The sequence below is a fragment of the Lissotriton vulgaris genome, chromosome 3_1, assembly GCF_964263255.1.
Source record: "Lissotriton vulgaris chromosome 3_1, aLisVul1.2, whole genome shotgun sequence".
NCBI lineage: Eukaryota > Metazoa > Chordata > Amphibia > Caudata > Salamandridae > Lissotriton > Lissotriton vulgaris.
The window spans coordinates 1,027,787,090-1,027,804,618 of record NC_141689.1 but is presented as its reverse complement, the minus strand read 5'-3'; the positions used below and the strand labels follow the sequence as shown (position 1 = coordinate 1,027,804,618).

Genomic DNA, 17,529 nt, shown 5'->3' with positions numbered 1-17,529 from the left:
GGAGGCGTGTTTTTTGCGTTCTTTCTATCTGTGACGTCATCCGTCACTCAGCAAAAAACATGCCACCGATTCCAAAAATTTCGGACTTTTGCGACAGCCATTTTTTTTTTTGGGTCGTCGTCGTCAGGAACAGCCCCGCTGCCATTCCAGGTAAGTTTTTATTGAGTGGAGCTACATTTTTCAGAATTTTTATATTTCTTTTAATTCTCACCCTCTCTTCTCGGTCTCCCCACGCCCTCTCACCCTCATCCGCTTTGCTGCCTCTTCCCACTTGCCCATTATTGCTCTAATGACATTTGTCCAGTGCCGTCTCTTCTAGCTTCCTGCCCTGGCACCGTTACACGCCTGCCATGTTCTGCCTGACTTCTTCTATCTCCTGCCCCTTTCCTCCTCTCTTTTCTCTATGGGTTCCGTTTCACTCCTGCTGCTTTGCCATCCTGCCTGTCTCGTGCCCATTCAGAGCCGCAGTGCCCCCACCCCCGCGCGCCCCCTCTTCTGCTGCCCGCAGATGGTACAGTCCTGCTGCGTGCTCTGGAGCCCGCTGGATGTTGCTATAACGTGAAAGCATCCTCTGGGCACATACCGCAGCAGCACAAGCGGAGCACCCCGGCCCGCACTCGGCACAGGGCTCACCTTCGACAGCATCAGCGGACCCCCGGTACAGCAAAGGAGAGCTTCTCCGGCGGGGAGAGTAGCTGAGAACCAGCATGACGCAGGGCAAGGTAAGGATGCTGCCCCTGTAAGTGGAAGGACCTCGTTCATAGAAGGGATGGCTGAGGCCATCAGAAGCCCTAATCTAAGCTTTAGCGCCGCCTCAAGATGAGAACAGGATGGGGTTCTGCCTTGCTGTTAATCCGGGCCCCTATAGAACCGATGGCGTAATCTCAACCGCAACAAGAGCTCACCTCAAATGTGGAGAAGAGAACAAAGCCTGCCTGACAGTCCTCCACCCCTGCTTCCCCAGAAAAAAGAGCGACCCTGTTTTAGTGTTGAACCTCAGGCAGGGGCCAATTCTGATGTTTCTGGAAGGAACAGTCAGAGCAAGAGTGCTGCATCGGAGGCTGCTTTTGATTTGCCTTCCTATCTACCCCACCCCTTTTCCACCTATCCCCCCTGTGAAACTGATACCATTCTCTCTCAACCTGCAGCCACTGCACCCTGCCCCGCTCACTGCCTCCTCTCTGACGTCCCTCTGATCCACATTCTACATCTTCGTATTATAACAGGAGCCGTGTCTCTGGGTTTTTATACTGTGTCTGCCCTCTTGCTCCCTACCACGAGGACATCTGTCCCTAGTCCAACTTGAGGTAACAACACCAGTCCCTCCGTCACCAAGGGCAAGCCCCTCTCCCCTCTGACACCTTGGGATGAAAACACTTGCCCCACTCCTCTTTGATTTTATACTGACGTGTCCCACTGGCATCCAGTGACCACATTAGCTGCACTACTGCTGTCTAGAGGTGGCGACCCTCCGTCGGTGACCTGTGCTATCCCTAGGGCGGTATCATCCCCTTTTCACTGTGATGAGCAGCTCAGACTCCCCATCCCTACCACCACAAAATGGACGCCTCTGCAGTGTTACAGCCGCGTCACCTGGCACTCTGCTCTTTGAGCTGGAGATTTTTGGTTTTTGCTACCCTGAGTTTAAAACGTATGACCCTATGCCACGCTATAGTGTTTGCACATGTCCTTTGGCAAAGCTGAAGTAATAACAGTCTAATTTCTGAGAAATAGGCACCTGCTACACCCCCCTCCTCCCTGCCTGACTTCTTAAGATAGTGACCTTTGCCCCTTTGCCATCCAGAATGGGTGGCACTCCCCCACTGTCTTGCTGCTTTGGTGCCACTTGCCCCACTGGAATCTGGAGCTTGCCTCCTCCTATTCCAGCTCACCAAAGCACTGTTTACCTGAATTCAATGCTATGGTATAAATGTTTTTTAAAGAGAAGTTATTTTTCAGAGCACACTAAAAAGTTGAGAGACTTATCTACATGCGACCTATTGTGGACAATGCTAATTTGGTTACTTGTTTGTTGGTAAAATGATAAAGGTTACAAACAAGGTATAGAGACGAAAATAGTTAATTTAAGTGACAGCCTTTTATGGAGATTAACGTTTATGTAGTAAACAGGAAAACATACCTAATGGTGTCAACGTGGGTGTTTCCCCAATAAACATGTACATGATGCTTGTGAGACGGAAGGATGTGCCTCATTGAAACAGTTCCCAGCAGTCTCTGCCGTTGTGTCCTTGTACGGCGAAAAACTGCTTTAGGTATACCTGGGTCGGAAAATGCGTAAAACCTCATGTGTGAAGGTGCCGTTAGTCCAGGCTTGTCAGAAGTGTTTGTGGGGCTTAAGTGAAAAAAAAAACGAATGTGTAAGTCCAAGTTATTCAGTTTATGCAAGGTGCCAAGAGCACCTCAATGAGAGCTATAATTATGCATCCCAGTAACTGAGAACAGATATTAGCCCCCTGGCTGTGTTTGCTTTCCTGCCCCATGGCTGTGCTTGCTTCCCTGCCCCATGGCTGAGCTTGCTTCCCTGCCCCATGGCTGAGCTTGCTTCCCTGCCCCATGGCTGAGCTTGCTCCCCTGCCCCTGCCTGTGCTTGCTCCCCTGCCCCCTGCCTGTGCTTGCTCCCCTGCCCCACTGGCTGTGCTTGCTCCCCTGCCCCACTGGCTGTGCTTGCTCCCCTGCCCCCCTGGCTGTGCTTGCTCTCCTGCCCCCTGCCTCCTGATTCCCCTGCCCCCTTGCTGTGCTTGCTTCCCTGCCCCCTTGCTTCCCTGCACCCTCGCTGTGCTGGCTTCCCTGCCCCCTTGCTGTGCTGGCTTCCCTGCACCCTCGCTGTGCTGGCTTCCCTGCACCCTCGCTGTGCTGGCTTCCCTGCACCCTCGCTGTGCTGGCTCCCCTGCCCCCCTGGCTGTGCTTGCTCCCCTGCCCCCCTGGCTGTGCTTGCTCCCCCGCCCCCCTGGCTGTGCTTGCTCCCCCGCCCCCCGGCTGTGCTTGCTCCCCCGCCCCCCGGCTGTGCTTGCTCCCCCCCCCCCCGGCTGTGCTTGCTCCCCCGCCCCCCCCGGCTGTGCTTGCTCCCCCGCCCCCCGGCTGTGCTTGCTCCACTGTCCCCTCGCTGAGCTTGCTCTCCTGTGTGTGTATGTGGCTCTGGGGGTGTATGTGGCTCTGGGGGTGTATGTGGCTCTGGGGGTGTGTGTGGCTCTGGGGGTGTGTGCGGCTCTGGGGGTGTGTGCGGCTCTGGGGGTGTGTGCGGCTCTGGGGGTGTGTGCGGCTCTGGGGGTGTGTGCGGCTCTGGGGGTGTGTGCGGCTCTGGGGGTGTGTGCGGCTCTGGGGGTGTGTGCGGCTCTGGGGGTGTGTGCGGCTCTGGGGGTGTGTGCGGCTCTGGGGGTGTGTGCGGCTCTGGGGGTGTGTGCGGCTCTGGGGGTGTGTGGGGCTCTGGGTGTGTGTGGGGCTCTGGGTGTGTGTGTGTGTGGGGCTCTGGGTGTGTGTGTGTGTGGGGCTCTGGGTGTGTGTGTGTGTGGGGCTCTGGGTGTGTGTGTGTGTGGGGCTCTGGGTGTGTGTGTGTGGGGGGCTCTGTGTGTGTGTGTGTGGGGCTCTGGGTGTTCTGGGTGTGTGTGGGGCTCTGGGTGTGTGTAGGGCTCTGGGTGTGTGTGTGGGGCTCTGGGTGTGTGTGTGGGGCTCTGGGTGTGTGTGGGGGGCTCTGGGGGTGTAGGGCTTTGTGTGTGTGTGTGTGTGTGGGGCTCTGTGTGTGTGGGGCTCTGTGTGTGTGGGGCTCTGGGTGTGGGTGTAGGGCTTTGTGTGTGTGGGGGGCTCTGTGTGTGTGGGGGGGCTCTGTGTGTGTGGGGGGGGCTCTGTGTGTGTGGGGGGGGCTCTGTGTGTGTGTGTGGGGCTCTGTGTGTGTGTGTGGGGCTCTGTGTGTGTGTGGGGGGCTCTGTGTGTGTGTGGGGGGCTCTGTGTGTGTGTGGGGGGCTCTGTGTGTGTGTGTGGGGGGGGCTCTGTGTGTGTGGGGGGGCTCTGTGTGTGTGTGGGGGGGCTCTGTGTGTGTGGGGGGCTCTGTGTGTGGGGGGGCTCTGTGTGTGTGGGGGGCTCTGTGTGTGTGGGGGGGCTCTGTGTGTGTGGGGGGGCTGTGTGTGTGGGGGGGCTCTGTGTGTGTGGGGGGGCTCTGTGTGTGTGGGGGGGCTCTGTGTGTGGGGGGGCTCTGTGTGTGTGGGGGGGCTCTGTGTGTGTGGGGGGGCTCTGTGTGTGGGGGGGGCTCTGTGTGTGGGGGGCTCTGTGTGTGGGGGGGGCTCTGTGTGTGTGGGGGGGGCTCTGTGTGTGTGGGGGGGGCTCTGTGTGTGTGGGGGGGCTCTGTGTGTGTGGGGTGGGCTGTGTGTGTGGGGTGGGCTCTGTGTGTGGGGTGGGCTCTGTGTGTGGGGTGGGCTCTGTGTGTGTGTGGGGGGCTCCGTGTGTGTGGGGGGGGCTCCGTGTGTGGGGGGGGAGGTGCTCCGTGTGTGTGGGGGGGGCTCCGTGTGTGTGGGGGGGCTCCGTGTGTGGGGGGGCTCCGTGTGTGGGGGGGGGCTCCGTGTGTGGGGGGGGGCTCCGTGTGTGGGGGGGGCTCCGTGTGTGGGGGGGGCTCCGTGTGTGGGGGGCTCTGTGTGTGGGGGGCTCTGTGTGTGGGGGGATCTGTGTGTGGGGGGATCTGTGTGTGGGGGGGCTCTGTGTGTGTGTGGCTGTGTGTGTGGCTCTGTGTGTGTGGCTCTGTGTGTGTGGCTCTGTGTGTGTGGCTCTGTGTGTGTGGCTGTGTGTGTGAATAGCTTTTTTGTAGGTGGCTCTGTGTGTGGTCTGCTCTGTGTGAGGGTGGCAGTGTAGGGGGCTCTATGTAAATGACTGTGAGGGTGGCTCTGTGTGGGTGGCTCTGTGTGTGTGTGTGGATGGCTGTGTGTGTGTGGCTCTGTGTGGGTGTAAATGCAATAGGTCATGCATTTGCGAGCGATTAAGCTATTGGCATTGTAAATGACAATGCCATTTATTTAACGATTAAGCTATTGGCAATGTAAATGACAATGCCATTTATTTAGGATAAAAAAAAAAAATCATGAGCGATGCCTATAGCTCTTCATTTAATGATGCCGAGACCATTGCATTGTAAATGCTTGTTATTGGATTTACTGTGTGCTTTCACCGGAATTATCTTGTCATGTGTTTTTATTAATGACCCTGTTTCCCCGCCATCCCTTTTAATTTTATTTGCAATTCAAGTCAAGTTGATCTTTATTACGGCCAAAATGGCCCAGTAAGTGCAAGAAGAAATAAATTACAACAGTGTTAAAATGACAGTTTTTTAAAAATCCACAGTATTAAAAGTAATAAAATCCTGTACAAATTAAAAATTTCATATTGGGTAAATTCCATCATACATCAGTAGATACCATATTTTCCAACTAGCGAGCAATTCCGATCTCCCCGTTATTTTTGTCGGGTGTAATCCATGGGGGTTCATTAAAAAAGAGTAAAGTGCATAGTGCATTAGCCAATCTATCTTTGGGCTCCAATAACAGTCCTTTCTAGTTTTCCTACCCATAATTGTTATGTACAGATTTGCGGAGCTTGAAATGTGGTACATCATAACTTTTGAACCAATAGGGTAAACTCTGTCACATAAATTTGTTTGAGTTAAAACCAAATAAACCTGTTTTCAACATGCGAGGGCCCTTCTTGTGCACCACATTGAGAAGAGAAACCCTGCTACACAATAAACAATTGGGGTCCTGGCATCAATTTTCAAGATCCTAAATGTTTCTACACATCTTCTGCTACCTAAATTTCTAAATATCTGAACGAGCCATCTCTTTCTTGCTTTGTTGTAGCCCGGGCACTGAAATAAAACATGAAGTTCAGTTTCATCAGAGTTATTACAGACAGGGCACCTGACCTCATTCTGCGCTTTCCATTTAGCGGTCACGCAGCGTAAGGGCAGGACTCCGTATCTGAATTGTAAAAACAACTTCCTGGCTGCCGTGGGCGAATGCCATTTATTTAACGATTAAGCTATTGGCAATGTAAATGGCAATGCCATTTATTTACGATTTAAAAAAAAAAAAAAGAAATGTCATGAGCAATGCCAATAGCTCTACATTTAATGATCCTGAGACCATTGCATTGTAAATGCTTGTTATTGGATTTACTGTGTCCTTTCACCGGATTGATCTTGTCATGTGTTTTTATTAAAGACCCTGTTTCCCCGCCATCCCTTTTAATTTTATTTGCATTTCCATTGTATCGCCCCCCTACATGCAGCAGCCATCTCCGTTGGAAACAGTTCATTTCTGTGGTACAAACACAGAGTTAGTATGCTCCCACTTCACTTAATCTCCCCGTGCGGAAGCGTTCCCACACCACTACCTCCCACCAGTTCTTTTGCTTGCTTATTCAAATAGCTCTCATTCATGACCGGATGGCCAAGACTGAGTTCGAATTGTCGAGCATGCTCGTCTTGCGCCTGGACATCTTTCTAGTCTTTGCATCACTTACCGTTATGAAAAGGCTTAGAACAAATATGAGGCGGACAAGCAGGGCTACAAGACTTGGTTAAAACACTATGTACGAGCTTTAACGCGGTTTCGCCGCATCTTGTTGCAGGATGCACCAATAGCGTTTATCAATGGAGCACGGGTTCCTATGTTTTCCTACACTTATCTGTGAGACTCCCCCTTGCACACTTTTCGCTCCTCCCAGAGAGTACAACGGTGTTGCGCGTTTCATGTCCTCCTGGTTCGCACCGTCCTTGTGACTCCTAGTGTGTGAACTCCCTCGTTTTGCACCATATCTACTGAAATCTTTCCCCATTTCCACCCTCTCTGTGAGTAGCATTCTCTGCGTATAGTACGGTCGCTTTTTGCAAATTGCTTTTTACTTTTTAAAGACACACGAAGGCTGCCCCCTCCCAAATGTCCTGCTTTAAACTTCGTCACTCTGCACCCTCACACACTCTGCACCCCTGTTTGTTTACCGCACTCATTAGTACTTCACTCATATCCCTCGTTTTTTTAACAATAACAAATTACACACAATTGAAAACACCTAACTGCAGTTTTTACGGTTATTTATCACAAAAACTACCGATATTTTTCACGAACATAAAATAGAACTATTACACAATACAATCACCAAACAAAGAAACAAACTGCTACATTCCTTATATATAAAAACAAGCATTGGAAATGCAATAGGTCTCGCACCATTAGAGTTAGTGCTCTTAGAATTGTTTATGGGTTTTTTTTGTAAATGTTTAGCATTTTTGTTTCCTGTAGCCAATGCTAAAGAATTACAAATAAAAAAAGCCATAAACATTTCTTAAAGCTGTAACTGAAATGGTCTGAGACCTATTGCACTGTGTGAGGGTGAGGGGTTGAGGGTGAGTGAGGGTGAGGGTGAGTGAGGGTGAGGGTGAGTGAGGGTGAGGGTGAGGGTGAGTGAGGGTGAGGGTGAGTGAGGGTGAGGGTGAGTGAGGGTGAGTGAGGGTGAGGGGTTGAGGTTGAGGGTGAGTGAGGTGTTGAGGGTGAGTGAGGGTGAGGGTGAGTTAGGGTGAGGGGTTGAGGGTGAGTGAGAGTAGTTGAGGCTGAGTGAGGGTGAGTGAGAGTGAGGGTGAGTGAGATGTTGAGGGTGAAGGTTTGAGGGTGAGGGTGAGGGGTTGAGGGTGAGTGAGGGTGAGGGGTTGAGGGAGGGTGAGTGTGAGTGAGGGTGAGGGTGAGTATATAGCCCTCATTTTCCGATTGTCATCATCATGAGTAATGGTGGGGACTACTCTTATAACACAAAGGTCCCAGAAGCTATTAACCAGTCATTGTGTGTCAACTGATTCGTAATGAACGCTCTATCACAAGAATATCCAAAAGTGATGAACATGCCCAGAAAAAACATTTTGCCTAATTAAAAGCGAGTATGTACAAATCACTTCTATGTCGAAATGCGGGGTGAGACATCAGTGAGCTCATCCTTTATATGCTTAGGTCTGATTAAGACGTTATTATCGCTCTCTGAGGTGATTGATAGATTATCACATCTAGCAGAGAAAATCCAATTAATGAGCAGCATAGAGCTCAGAAAATAGGGCTAATTACCTGGAAGCTCCGTATGCCTCAGCATATATCCCGGGAGCTTAAATCCTTATCATTGATATGGAGCGAGTAACTCTATGGACATCGTATTCTGTAAATGATAAAAGAAATAAACTAAAGTCCAAACTGAGAGGTGACCTGTCGAGAGTAACGATAATGAGTAGTACTGCTGGAGACAAAAAAGTCACATTGTGATTCTCAAAGCCCTCGTATATTTGTGCACTCACCTCGGTATGTGAGTTAAGACAGAGGGAAGGAAAGAAGTGTCTCCGAATCCCCTCAGTATGTCCTAAGCTAAAACGACACAAAAGATATGGCTGACTTCAGGAACTGCAGTTCCTAATAAGTCATGAAACAATTACCAAACCCCAGACCTTAGCCCTAAAACTGTCTCGACGTCTAACACTTACCAGTGTATATGCGTTAGCAACGCTGATGTGCAGCTCCTGGGTCATCGTGTTCCTGGTAATGGACACGTGACCTGGAAGTACTGCCTCCTTAAATACGTGTGCTTCTATCCGGGAGTCGTGAAAAAAAAGACTAGAGCGAATTCTACGTTTGAGGTAGTCCAATGAGGAAGTGAGTATTTCGAATTCCATTCCGGGAACGTTTGGAAGAAATCCCGTGTGAAGTAAATCCATATGTGAAGTAACTGAGTTAGCATATTGTAGCTGAAGACCATACGTCACCTTAAAAAGGTGAAAATTACAACTTAAAAGGCTACAGTGAGCCAACCAGTAATAATACCGTAGTGGAAAAGTGGAAAGAAAAATAGGAGAAATCACCACCATACATACATGATATTCTTCCGTGAGTTCATAGAGTGACGTGAGAACATGCACGGGTTGTAAGTGTCTCCTATTGTGCATGAAGCTGTAAATCCACAACTTTTTCCTCATTTGACAAACAAAACTAAAGATTTAACAAGAGGCAGGAGAGAAAGAAAACAAGACGGACGGACGGACGGAAGAGAGGGGAGGGGGGAGGAGAAATGCGACACGGCGGGAAGGGGAGGGGGCGGAGCGGGTTAAATTAAACAAACAAACAAGACGGACGGACGGAGGAGAGGGGAGGGGGGAGGAGAAATGCGACACGGCGGGAAGGGGAGGGGGCGGAGCGGGTAAACAAAGACGGACGTGCACGCGCTTTTAAGCTCAATGCGCATGCGCATTGAGCTTAAAAGTCACGGGCACTGCAAGGAATCGCCACGATTCCTTGCAGTGTGGATAAAGAGCGGATAAGTCCCAATACTCTCGCCTTGCTCGATGCGCATGCGCATCGACAGGCGAGACCTAAAAAGACCATTCAGGCATAAACATGCATTTGACTGTGCCACAACACACACACTGAGCCGGCCACACACACTGCGCCCCCACACTACTTTAGGCAACACACATTGCGCCCTCACGCTACTTTTGGCCACACACTCTGCACCCTCACACACTCAGTGCCACATAATTACACTGCAATCAATGTAACATACACTCCAAATACCACTCAGCGCCACATAGTTATATGCAACATAATTACACTGCACTCAATGCAACATACACTCCAAATACCACTCAGTGCCACATAATTACACACCACATAATTACACTCTACTGAATGCAACACACACTCCAAACAATACCACTCTGTGCCACATAATTATATGCAACATAATCACACTATCAATCTATCGCCCTCACTATCGCTCTCACTCTATCACCCTCCCTCTAGCTATCTATTGCCCTCCCTCTAGCTATCTATCGCCCTCCCTCTAGCTAGCTATGGCACTCACTCTACCTATCACATCACCACAGCATCACTCAGCACCACCACAGGATCACTCAGGTGCACCACAACATCACTCAGCGCCACCACAACATCAATCTGTGAAACCATTCAACAACTGGTTCAAATATGTTCTCTCAATGTTTCAAGCTTTATTACAAATGTCACAAAAAAATGTTAATATTTCACTGCTGTTCTTGGATGTCACAATAAAATTCACTGAACATAATCTTTACAAAAGTTTAAGCTATTGCCATTATAAATTACAATCACTTTTATCTACGTATTCATTATTTAACAAAATTAAAAGCCATTGATATTTGTAATATCAATACATCTAAGTCACGTAAATACAACACATACTGCGTTACAAATGCTATAGGTGTCACATTTGCGAAATGTATAACTATTGGCATGGTAAATGACAAAGCTATTAATTTCGCTATTTTCAAAACCAACACATAAATAAAATATTCGTCATTTACAATACCAATAGCTCAGACTTTCCTAATGCAAGACCCATTGCATTGCAAATGCTTGCTTTTGTTCTTTTTTCAAGGACAGCTGTTCACAAGACATCCACCAGTGTAGTGCTAGGGGTACATGCTCTGTCAGATCATACCCAGTAACATTAGGCCAAAGCAACATGACAGTGGCAACCCCAAAACATGCCACGGAAGGCTAAATGGTGTAGCACATCGAGTCACAGTCCAACTGAAACATTACAGAGAGTAACACGTTATTTCAAAAAGAATGGTACTGAAGAGATTTCCTGGGACATTTTGTAGAATGTTGCTATAGCTGTGATCAGGAAGGACCGTGTTGCCCACCTCATAGCACTCATTAGGTCAGCTAAAACGAAGCGTGGGAACCTAGAAAAAACTGCTTCTACATAAAAAAACGCACACAAAAACCTGCAGGGCATGTAGGGAACCAAAGAAGGCATGTGTAAATTAAAAGCTTTATCAAAGGGAGGTGCAACACGTAAACTGCTATGTACAAAATAGTTACACTGTGACATGGGGAAAAAGAGGATAGGCTCACAAGGTGAGAGCGACACTGGTAGGTAGAAATGCACAAAGTCAGGGGTCAAGGTGGGATGCTGCATACGAGTACAGACGAGGAGTTTAAGATACTAAGTGAATATTACACATATATCAAGGTTAATGCTGGAATCACAAAGCACAAATGAAATACTTACAAGACATACAATTGCCCACCCTAAATCCAGATTTATTTGCTAACATGGACAACCCCCATTAACGTTTTGAACACAGTCTCGTGTATAACAGGTGATGACATGCTGGAGCAGATAAGCCTCACAAAATCATTTTTCGAGACATTGCCCACTCTACATCTAACCCTGCTTACGAAGTAATCGAAGTCATTACCTGTTATGAAAGGTCACGTATGATAGCATCCTCACTACTACCGATCATTACAAAACCAGACAAAGACCCCAAATTGTGAAGCTCCAACCACCCATTTCACTAATAAGATGGGATGCAAATTTCAATATTAGGGTCTTTATCACTAGACATGAAGAGATGTGGCCAGATATTCTCTCCCCTTGCCAATCAGGCTTTAAATAGGAGACAAGCATGCATTCTCAGTTTATATCGCTCAAGAGATGAAATACCAATGATCCTTCTTATACTATATGCAGTGTAGCTGGGGCCCCTCTTACTGTCATTGGGGTGGATCCAGCATTAGTTTCTTTTTTGGTGGACCTTTATAGGGAAATGTAGTCTGTTAGATTTACAAATTAGGGTGTTTGCACGAAGACTTCTCCTATCACCCATGGAGTATATGACAAGGTTGTATCCTCCTGGTCCCATTTTTGTTTCCAATTAACAGTCTGGAAACAGCACTAATGGAAGCCCAGGGTGACCCTCCCATGGTGGGTTCACGGGCAATACCAGTAATCTTTTATGCGGACAATCCCCTTCTTATTTCAGGAAAGGCATTTGGCATCCAACTCCTCGTAGATTATTATGCAATTTTTATGGAGGTCTTAGATTTGTGGGCAAATTCAGCTAAATCTTTTACAATGAGGCTGGGGTCAAGTCTGTTAAAACTAGTCAGAACTGTCCAGGTGGGCTCTTAATTTCCTGGCCATCCTCTTTGATGACAAATCCTCCTGGCGTTCTTTCCATTATTCCAAGAAGTTTTCTCTTGCAGGTGTGTTGGAGCAGTAATGGATCTTAGCCTATGGATTGGTAGACAATCTATGAACGCCCTGATCCAGATGTATATGGCCAACTGCTTTTCAGCGGTCAGTTATGGTAGTGATATTTGGGGATATCGGGATTGTGAACTCATACAACTGGAAGAAAACAAGTTCCTGATGCGGCTGATGGGCGTTCCACTGAGTAACTCCACATTTGCTGTCCATGGGGTACTTAATATTAGTTATATCTCAGACCTTCTCAAACTTCGGTCTTTATAAAGTTGGATCTCTATCTGGTATAAGAGATAACCGATATTCAATTGAATGATCGTTCAGGGCTGCCTTTCCTTAGAAAACCATAAGGCTATCTCATGGTTGAATTATATAAAGTCTGCCTTCTTAGCCCTCGGCCATCCCAACCTTTTTTATGCACCCAGAAGGATAACTAAAGAAGACTACCAGTGGGTTAAACAAAATGTTCTATTGCGGGACATCAGCTAACCAGGAGGACATTGAGTTTCGTAAACTGTCGGTTCTGGCTTATTGCCTGATCCAGACAGCCAGCTCTCAGGAGCTTTACCTACCCTGGATGAACAATATTTATCATTGAACATCTTTATCCAGGTTTAGGTTGAATGTGTTCCTGCCACTGGTTAGTTTTCCTACAGGACGGGTGACAGGTAGCCATTTAGGCCCCTGAGGGTAGTGGTTTGACCATGTTGTCATGTTTTGCAGTTATTACACTTTGCCAAGGAAAAAAGTATCTGATTCCAGTACTGAAGGAGGCTACATTTACTCAAGTGAGACCAGCCATGCTTTTCCTTTCCATGCTGGGGAATGTTCACACATGTTTACCTATGGGCTACTTTTTAAGCAGAATGGTAAAAAATCGAGGTGCTGTGCCATCATGCTTTCGATGTTTTTAAAGAATGCCTTTTGTGCTTATTGGAATTTGTACATATTGGATTATCTGGTACCAGCTAATAGGTTAACTCACTTTTTATATACATTTTGTATTGCGAGTAATGTGTACATTATATTTGTTTGTATTTTTAATATGTTTTATATCTTTTATGGTTATTTACTTAACCAAATAAAGAAAGGTTGTTCTGCTATATGCAGAGTAAGCATTAAACACAGTGGGCTGAAACGTTCTCCAAAAGGTACTAGAGGAAGCGGGATGAGGTTCAAAAATCATTCTTTTATCAGGTCCACTTATGGTCTACTGAATACAAAGATTAAACCCTTATTCTCTTGAATCCTAGTATTCTTGTTAAGGACAAAACAACGATGTAACCTACCTCGTTTTCTATGTGCGTTAAAAGTGAAACTTCTAATTTAAATAATGTGTGCCAAGCAGTGTGTTTGAGGCCTGTACACCACAAGTGGTCAGGAATAGACAGTCAAGTTCATTGACAATATAATTTGCATTCTTATTGATCCTGCCTTATCCCTCCCTGCTACGACATAGGAGTAAGATGACCTTGGGATTGTCCTGGATTTCATAATTATCCAAAGTCACAGGATATGACGTAACATGAGATAACGGCAGTCAAGTTCTAGTCACCACATCCAGACTCACTTGGTCACAAGACGTATGGCCTGCAGGATTCAATACTTGCTTTCTCAACTTGCCAGAAACTTATAACAAAAACAATCTGCATCTTCTGTTAATTACTCAATAGCCTTTATACCATCACAAACATACAACCTTAAACAAAGACTTCTGCACAGTAGAACGAACAAGTGTATAAAAAAATAATTAAAAGCACCCGTGCCCTTTCACTGCTTTTCTTTGGCATGCCCACCTTCACACATGTCAATGCTGTCAAAATAAAACGTGTACAAAACAGTCTATCTTTCTTGAACATTCTCGGATCTCCAAAATCCGGACTTTGGCATTCTTAGGCACGAGGAGGAATTCTGCTGCAAGGGTGATGCCGCTGGCATTTGAGACATTTGGATTGGTAAATAGTAAATATCAGTCTAGTAACAGTAATGCTTTCCAAATTATGGTGACTCGGACTGCAGGATAAGTTATTTAGCACAGTGGAAAATACCACAGATATGTAAAACAAGAATTTGTGTGGTTCCAGCAGATTAATAAAAAGAGCTGTTTTCAACTTAACCTCTATTTCTAAATTCAACCTCTATTTCTAAATTCAACCCAAGCATTTGGGTTGCACTTATACCCTTTTAAAAGTGCACATTTAACGTTATATCATAGTACTCTTAGTTACCATGAAATGCAGGGAAATCACAGCTACATCACATTTCAACTTCCAGTGAAAGCGGAGAGGTCAACCAACTTGTTCGATATACATTCAATAGGTTGACATTAAGTTGCAAGGTATCACATGAATTATAGGATTGAAATCAGGCCTTGAAAAAGTGTGCTTATCCCTGGAAGCATATTTAGACTGAAGAACTATAGGTCAGTGGAATATGAAATCTTAGGTGATGGAGTAAAATGTCTATTGAAAGGTACACCTGTTACAGTAATAACGTGATAACGAAAATAAATTCTCAGGTGAAGCGGGATGGGCAGAAGACTGCCCAAAAATGACAAGGATTCAGTACATCAAGTCATGAACAGTTCACGCGAACAGTTCACGCTGCAAAGCTGTTATGGAGTGTCTAATGTTATTACAGTGTGCCCACTGATTTACCCCAAAATACGTAATCTCGAGGCACAATAGACACTTATGTCGCTACTGGCTTGTGGCATAGCTTCATGCAAGATCGCCTGGGCCCGTCCTCAATCATTACAGCAACTCTTAACAGACTAGTCGCTAGATTAGAGCAACCTGTGGAACAGAACAGGAAACATCCATGTACCCATCACTCTCCCATGGCTCGTACGCCTCCGTATGCAAATGATTCTCTCTCTTCAGCGTTCTAGTGACTTTATCTACCCCCAAATGCTGGGTCACAGTACGACAACAACAAGATTTATTTATGTTTGCTTGTTTTTCTAACGAGCAAACTAAACGTTTCCAAGGTATTACACTTCACTCTGAACAAGCAGCTTTCTGTCATTTTCCTTAGTGTCTACTACATACGTGTATGTATTTTTTGCGTGGTATGGCTGAAGTTAAAAGTTTATTTATTGCTAAGTTTTCATCGTTTTAGTGACATCTTAAACACGTCTGCACAAATAAAATCACCCAAGTTTACAGAGAAACCAAGCGTGAATGTGTATTCTGGCAATACCAATGCATGCTTACAAAATTCGAGCTCCATTTGCTTTAAACAGTACTATCCAACGCATCTATCTCAACTAACTCAAACTCACCCTCACTCATCTGGTGCAAGGATGTTACACTTTCCAATAATTTATTCAAATTATGTATTTTTTTAAGTATTTGAAACAATTGTACGCCCCCGAGCCTTACCAAATGAGCTCATGATCTACTGCCCCGGTATACCTCCCGCAAATCTTCCGGATCCGATCAAACATGAACAAATTATTTCCTTTAAAAAAGGTGAAAACACATTTTCCGAGACAATAGGGCAAGACCTTGCATTCCGTTCACTGGAAACTTAAAAAACACAGCTATATCCAGAGCCCTTAAACTGTCACTTTACTTGTCTGCTGCCGGTTCTGTAAAATTAAATCGCTTCATTTTTGCAGCTACGTGAACTACAAAGAGAAAGGGATGGAGGGCTGGAAAACGGATAATTACAATATACAGCTGGGACAAATACTCAAAATGTGGGGTAGACACATAGACGGTCAGGTGGTATGAGCGTGAGAAGGGCTGAGGCAGTTTGCAACACGATGGAAGTGCACATAGCAGCTTCAATAAGCAGTGGAAGAACTGATGGAGGCAGCAAAGAACAGTTGAACTGATAGACAAAGGAACGGTAGGGATATGCGCTTCTGGATAACGGCAAAGAAAATGTAGATGGACGAGGTGGGTGTGTGCAGACAAAGATCAATACACGGTTAACTGGATTTGCGAGCAGATGGCACCGTGAGTGGCATGAACAGAGAGTATGCGGGATGGGTTCACAGCCTATGAAAAGTGAGACTCTCACCGGGACAGGAGAGACAACTTCTGCTCCAGCATGCCCTCCAGCCGCTGGGCCTGCTTGGACATCCAGTGCTCCACACCTCTTCGTCTGTAGCAGCCCTCCAGCATGAGCCTGAAGTCGGCTACGAAGTCGCCCAGGTCCTGATAGCGCCCCTGACGGAATCCCTCCTCCATGGCCAGCAGTCCTGGTTCTTCCTCCGTCTCCCCCTGTAGAAAGGCCGCTATCAGGGACCGGTTCTTCTCCAGCAAGAAGTCCCTCAAGATGCACATCCCCTGGCGCAGCTCGGGGCTCAGAGCCTGCTCCCAGCCCGGCGCCTCGGACCCCGTCTCCTCCTCCTCCATGGGCCCCGTCGCGGCGCCGCGCCGACGGGGGTTTAGGGCCGTCCGGCCATGGCCCGGACTCCTAGCTCGCAGGGCTTTCTAAGTACCCGGTATCCGCTTCTGGGTCCGGTACTAATGAGGGGGGTGGGGTAAAATCAATAGAGACACGGCAGGTAGGGGGCAGCGACAGGGCACGCATGCGCCGATGGCTCGTCCCGGCACCGCTCACCTCGGCGGCCCCACAGTGCTTTCTGCCAGTCCGTTCTCTATGTCTACAGCCACAGAGTGAAGGAGTCGCTTGGGGAGAAAGTGAGGAGATAGAATTCGGACAAACAGAATGAACACAAAGGAGAGGGCTAAGCGAGGATCTGTAAAGCTACGCGGCTACATGACCGACAACGCTTGCCAAACGACGACAGCCGCGCCACAAAAGTAAAACTAGAACCTTTGATCCAGCCAAAGCGCCCTAACTTTTTCTGCGTGACTATTCTTCAGTACTTAAGAATAAAGCGCATCTTTCTCTCCAGAAGGAAAAGCTAATGAAATGTACATTTGTTTTGCTAACCCACTGGCTTCTATCAGGAGTAGTAAAAAAAATCGCTTTTGACATTGAATATCATAAATACAGATTTGTTTTACTGCTTCTGCCTAAACACTCGCTCACGGTGAGGCAGAAACCGCACAGCTTCAACATGGCCGCTATATTCACTTTGTTGAACACTATTTCCCACGGTGTGCTTATTGCTACCTGACAAATATAAGTTAACAGGGGAGTACCATCAGGAGTTCGGGATGCTTCGTAGATATACAGATATTACGTATACTACCGTCTCTTTTAGATTGGTTAATAGTAGACTTTTAATACATTATGTCCTTGTGTTTTACTAATGAAAAGGGACACCATGTTTATTTCTAACTCAATAAACCCTTTATTTTTTTTTTAGAGGTTTCCTTGTTTAATTTTTACTTTGCACTTCATTGTCACATGCTCCACTATACTCTCAACAAGCAGCCAAGGGATTCAAGGCTGCACAGCTCAATTAGTTACTGAAGTATACACAAGATTTATTTTTTTCACATGATGTTACCCACTTCCATGGTCCGCTTCTTATAGACCACA

General features: G+C 46.9%; 1 protein-coding gene across 1 annotated transcript in view; it reads right to left on the bottom strand.

The window, feature by feature from the left end:
• The window catches only part of BRD10 (bromodomain containing 10), a 481,106-nt gene extending 464,430 nt beyond the window's left edge, over positions 1-16,676 (bottom strand). The window contains exon 1 of the mRNA XM_086961417.1: positions 16,093-16,676. Within this exon, the coding sequence (XP_086817543.1) occupies positions 16,093-16,430 (338 nt within the window). The 5' untranslated portion in view covers positions 16,431-16,676. The remainder of the gene's footprint in view (positions 1-16,092) is intronic.
• Positions 16,677-17,529: the final 853 nt, after the last annotated feature.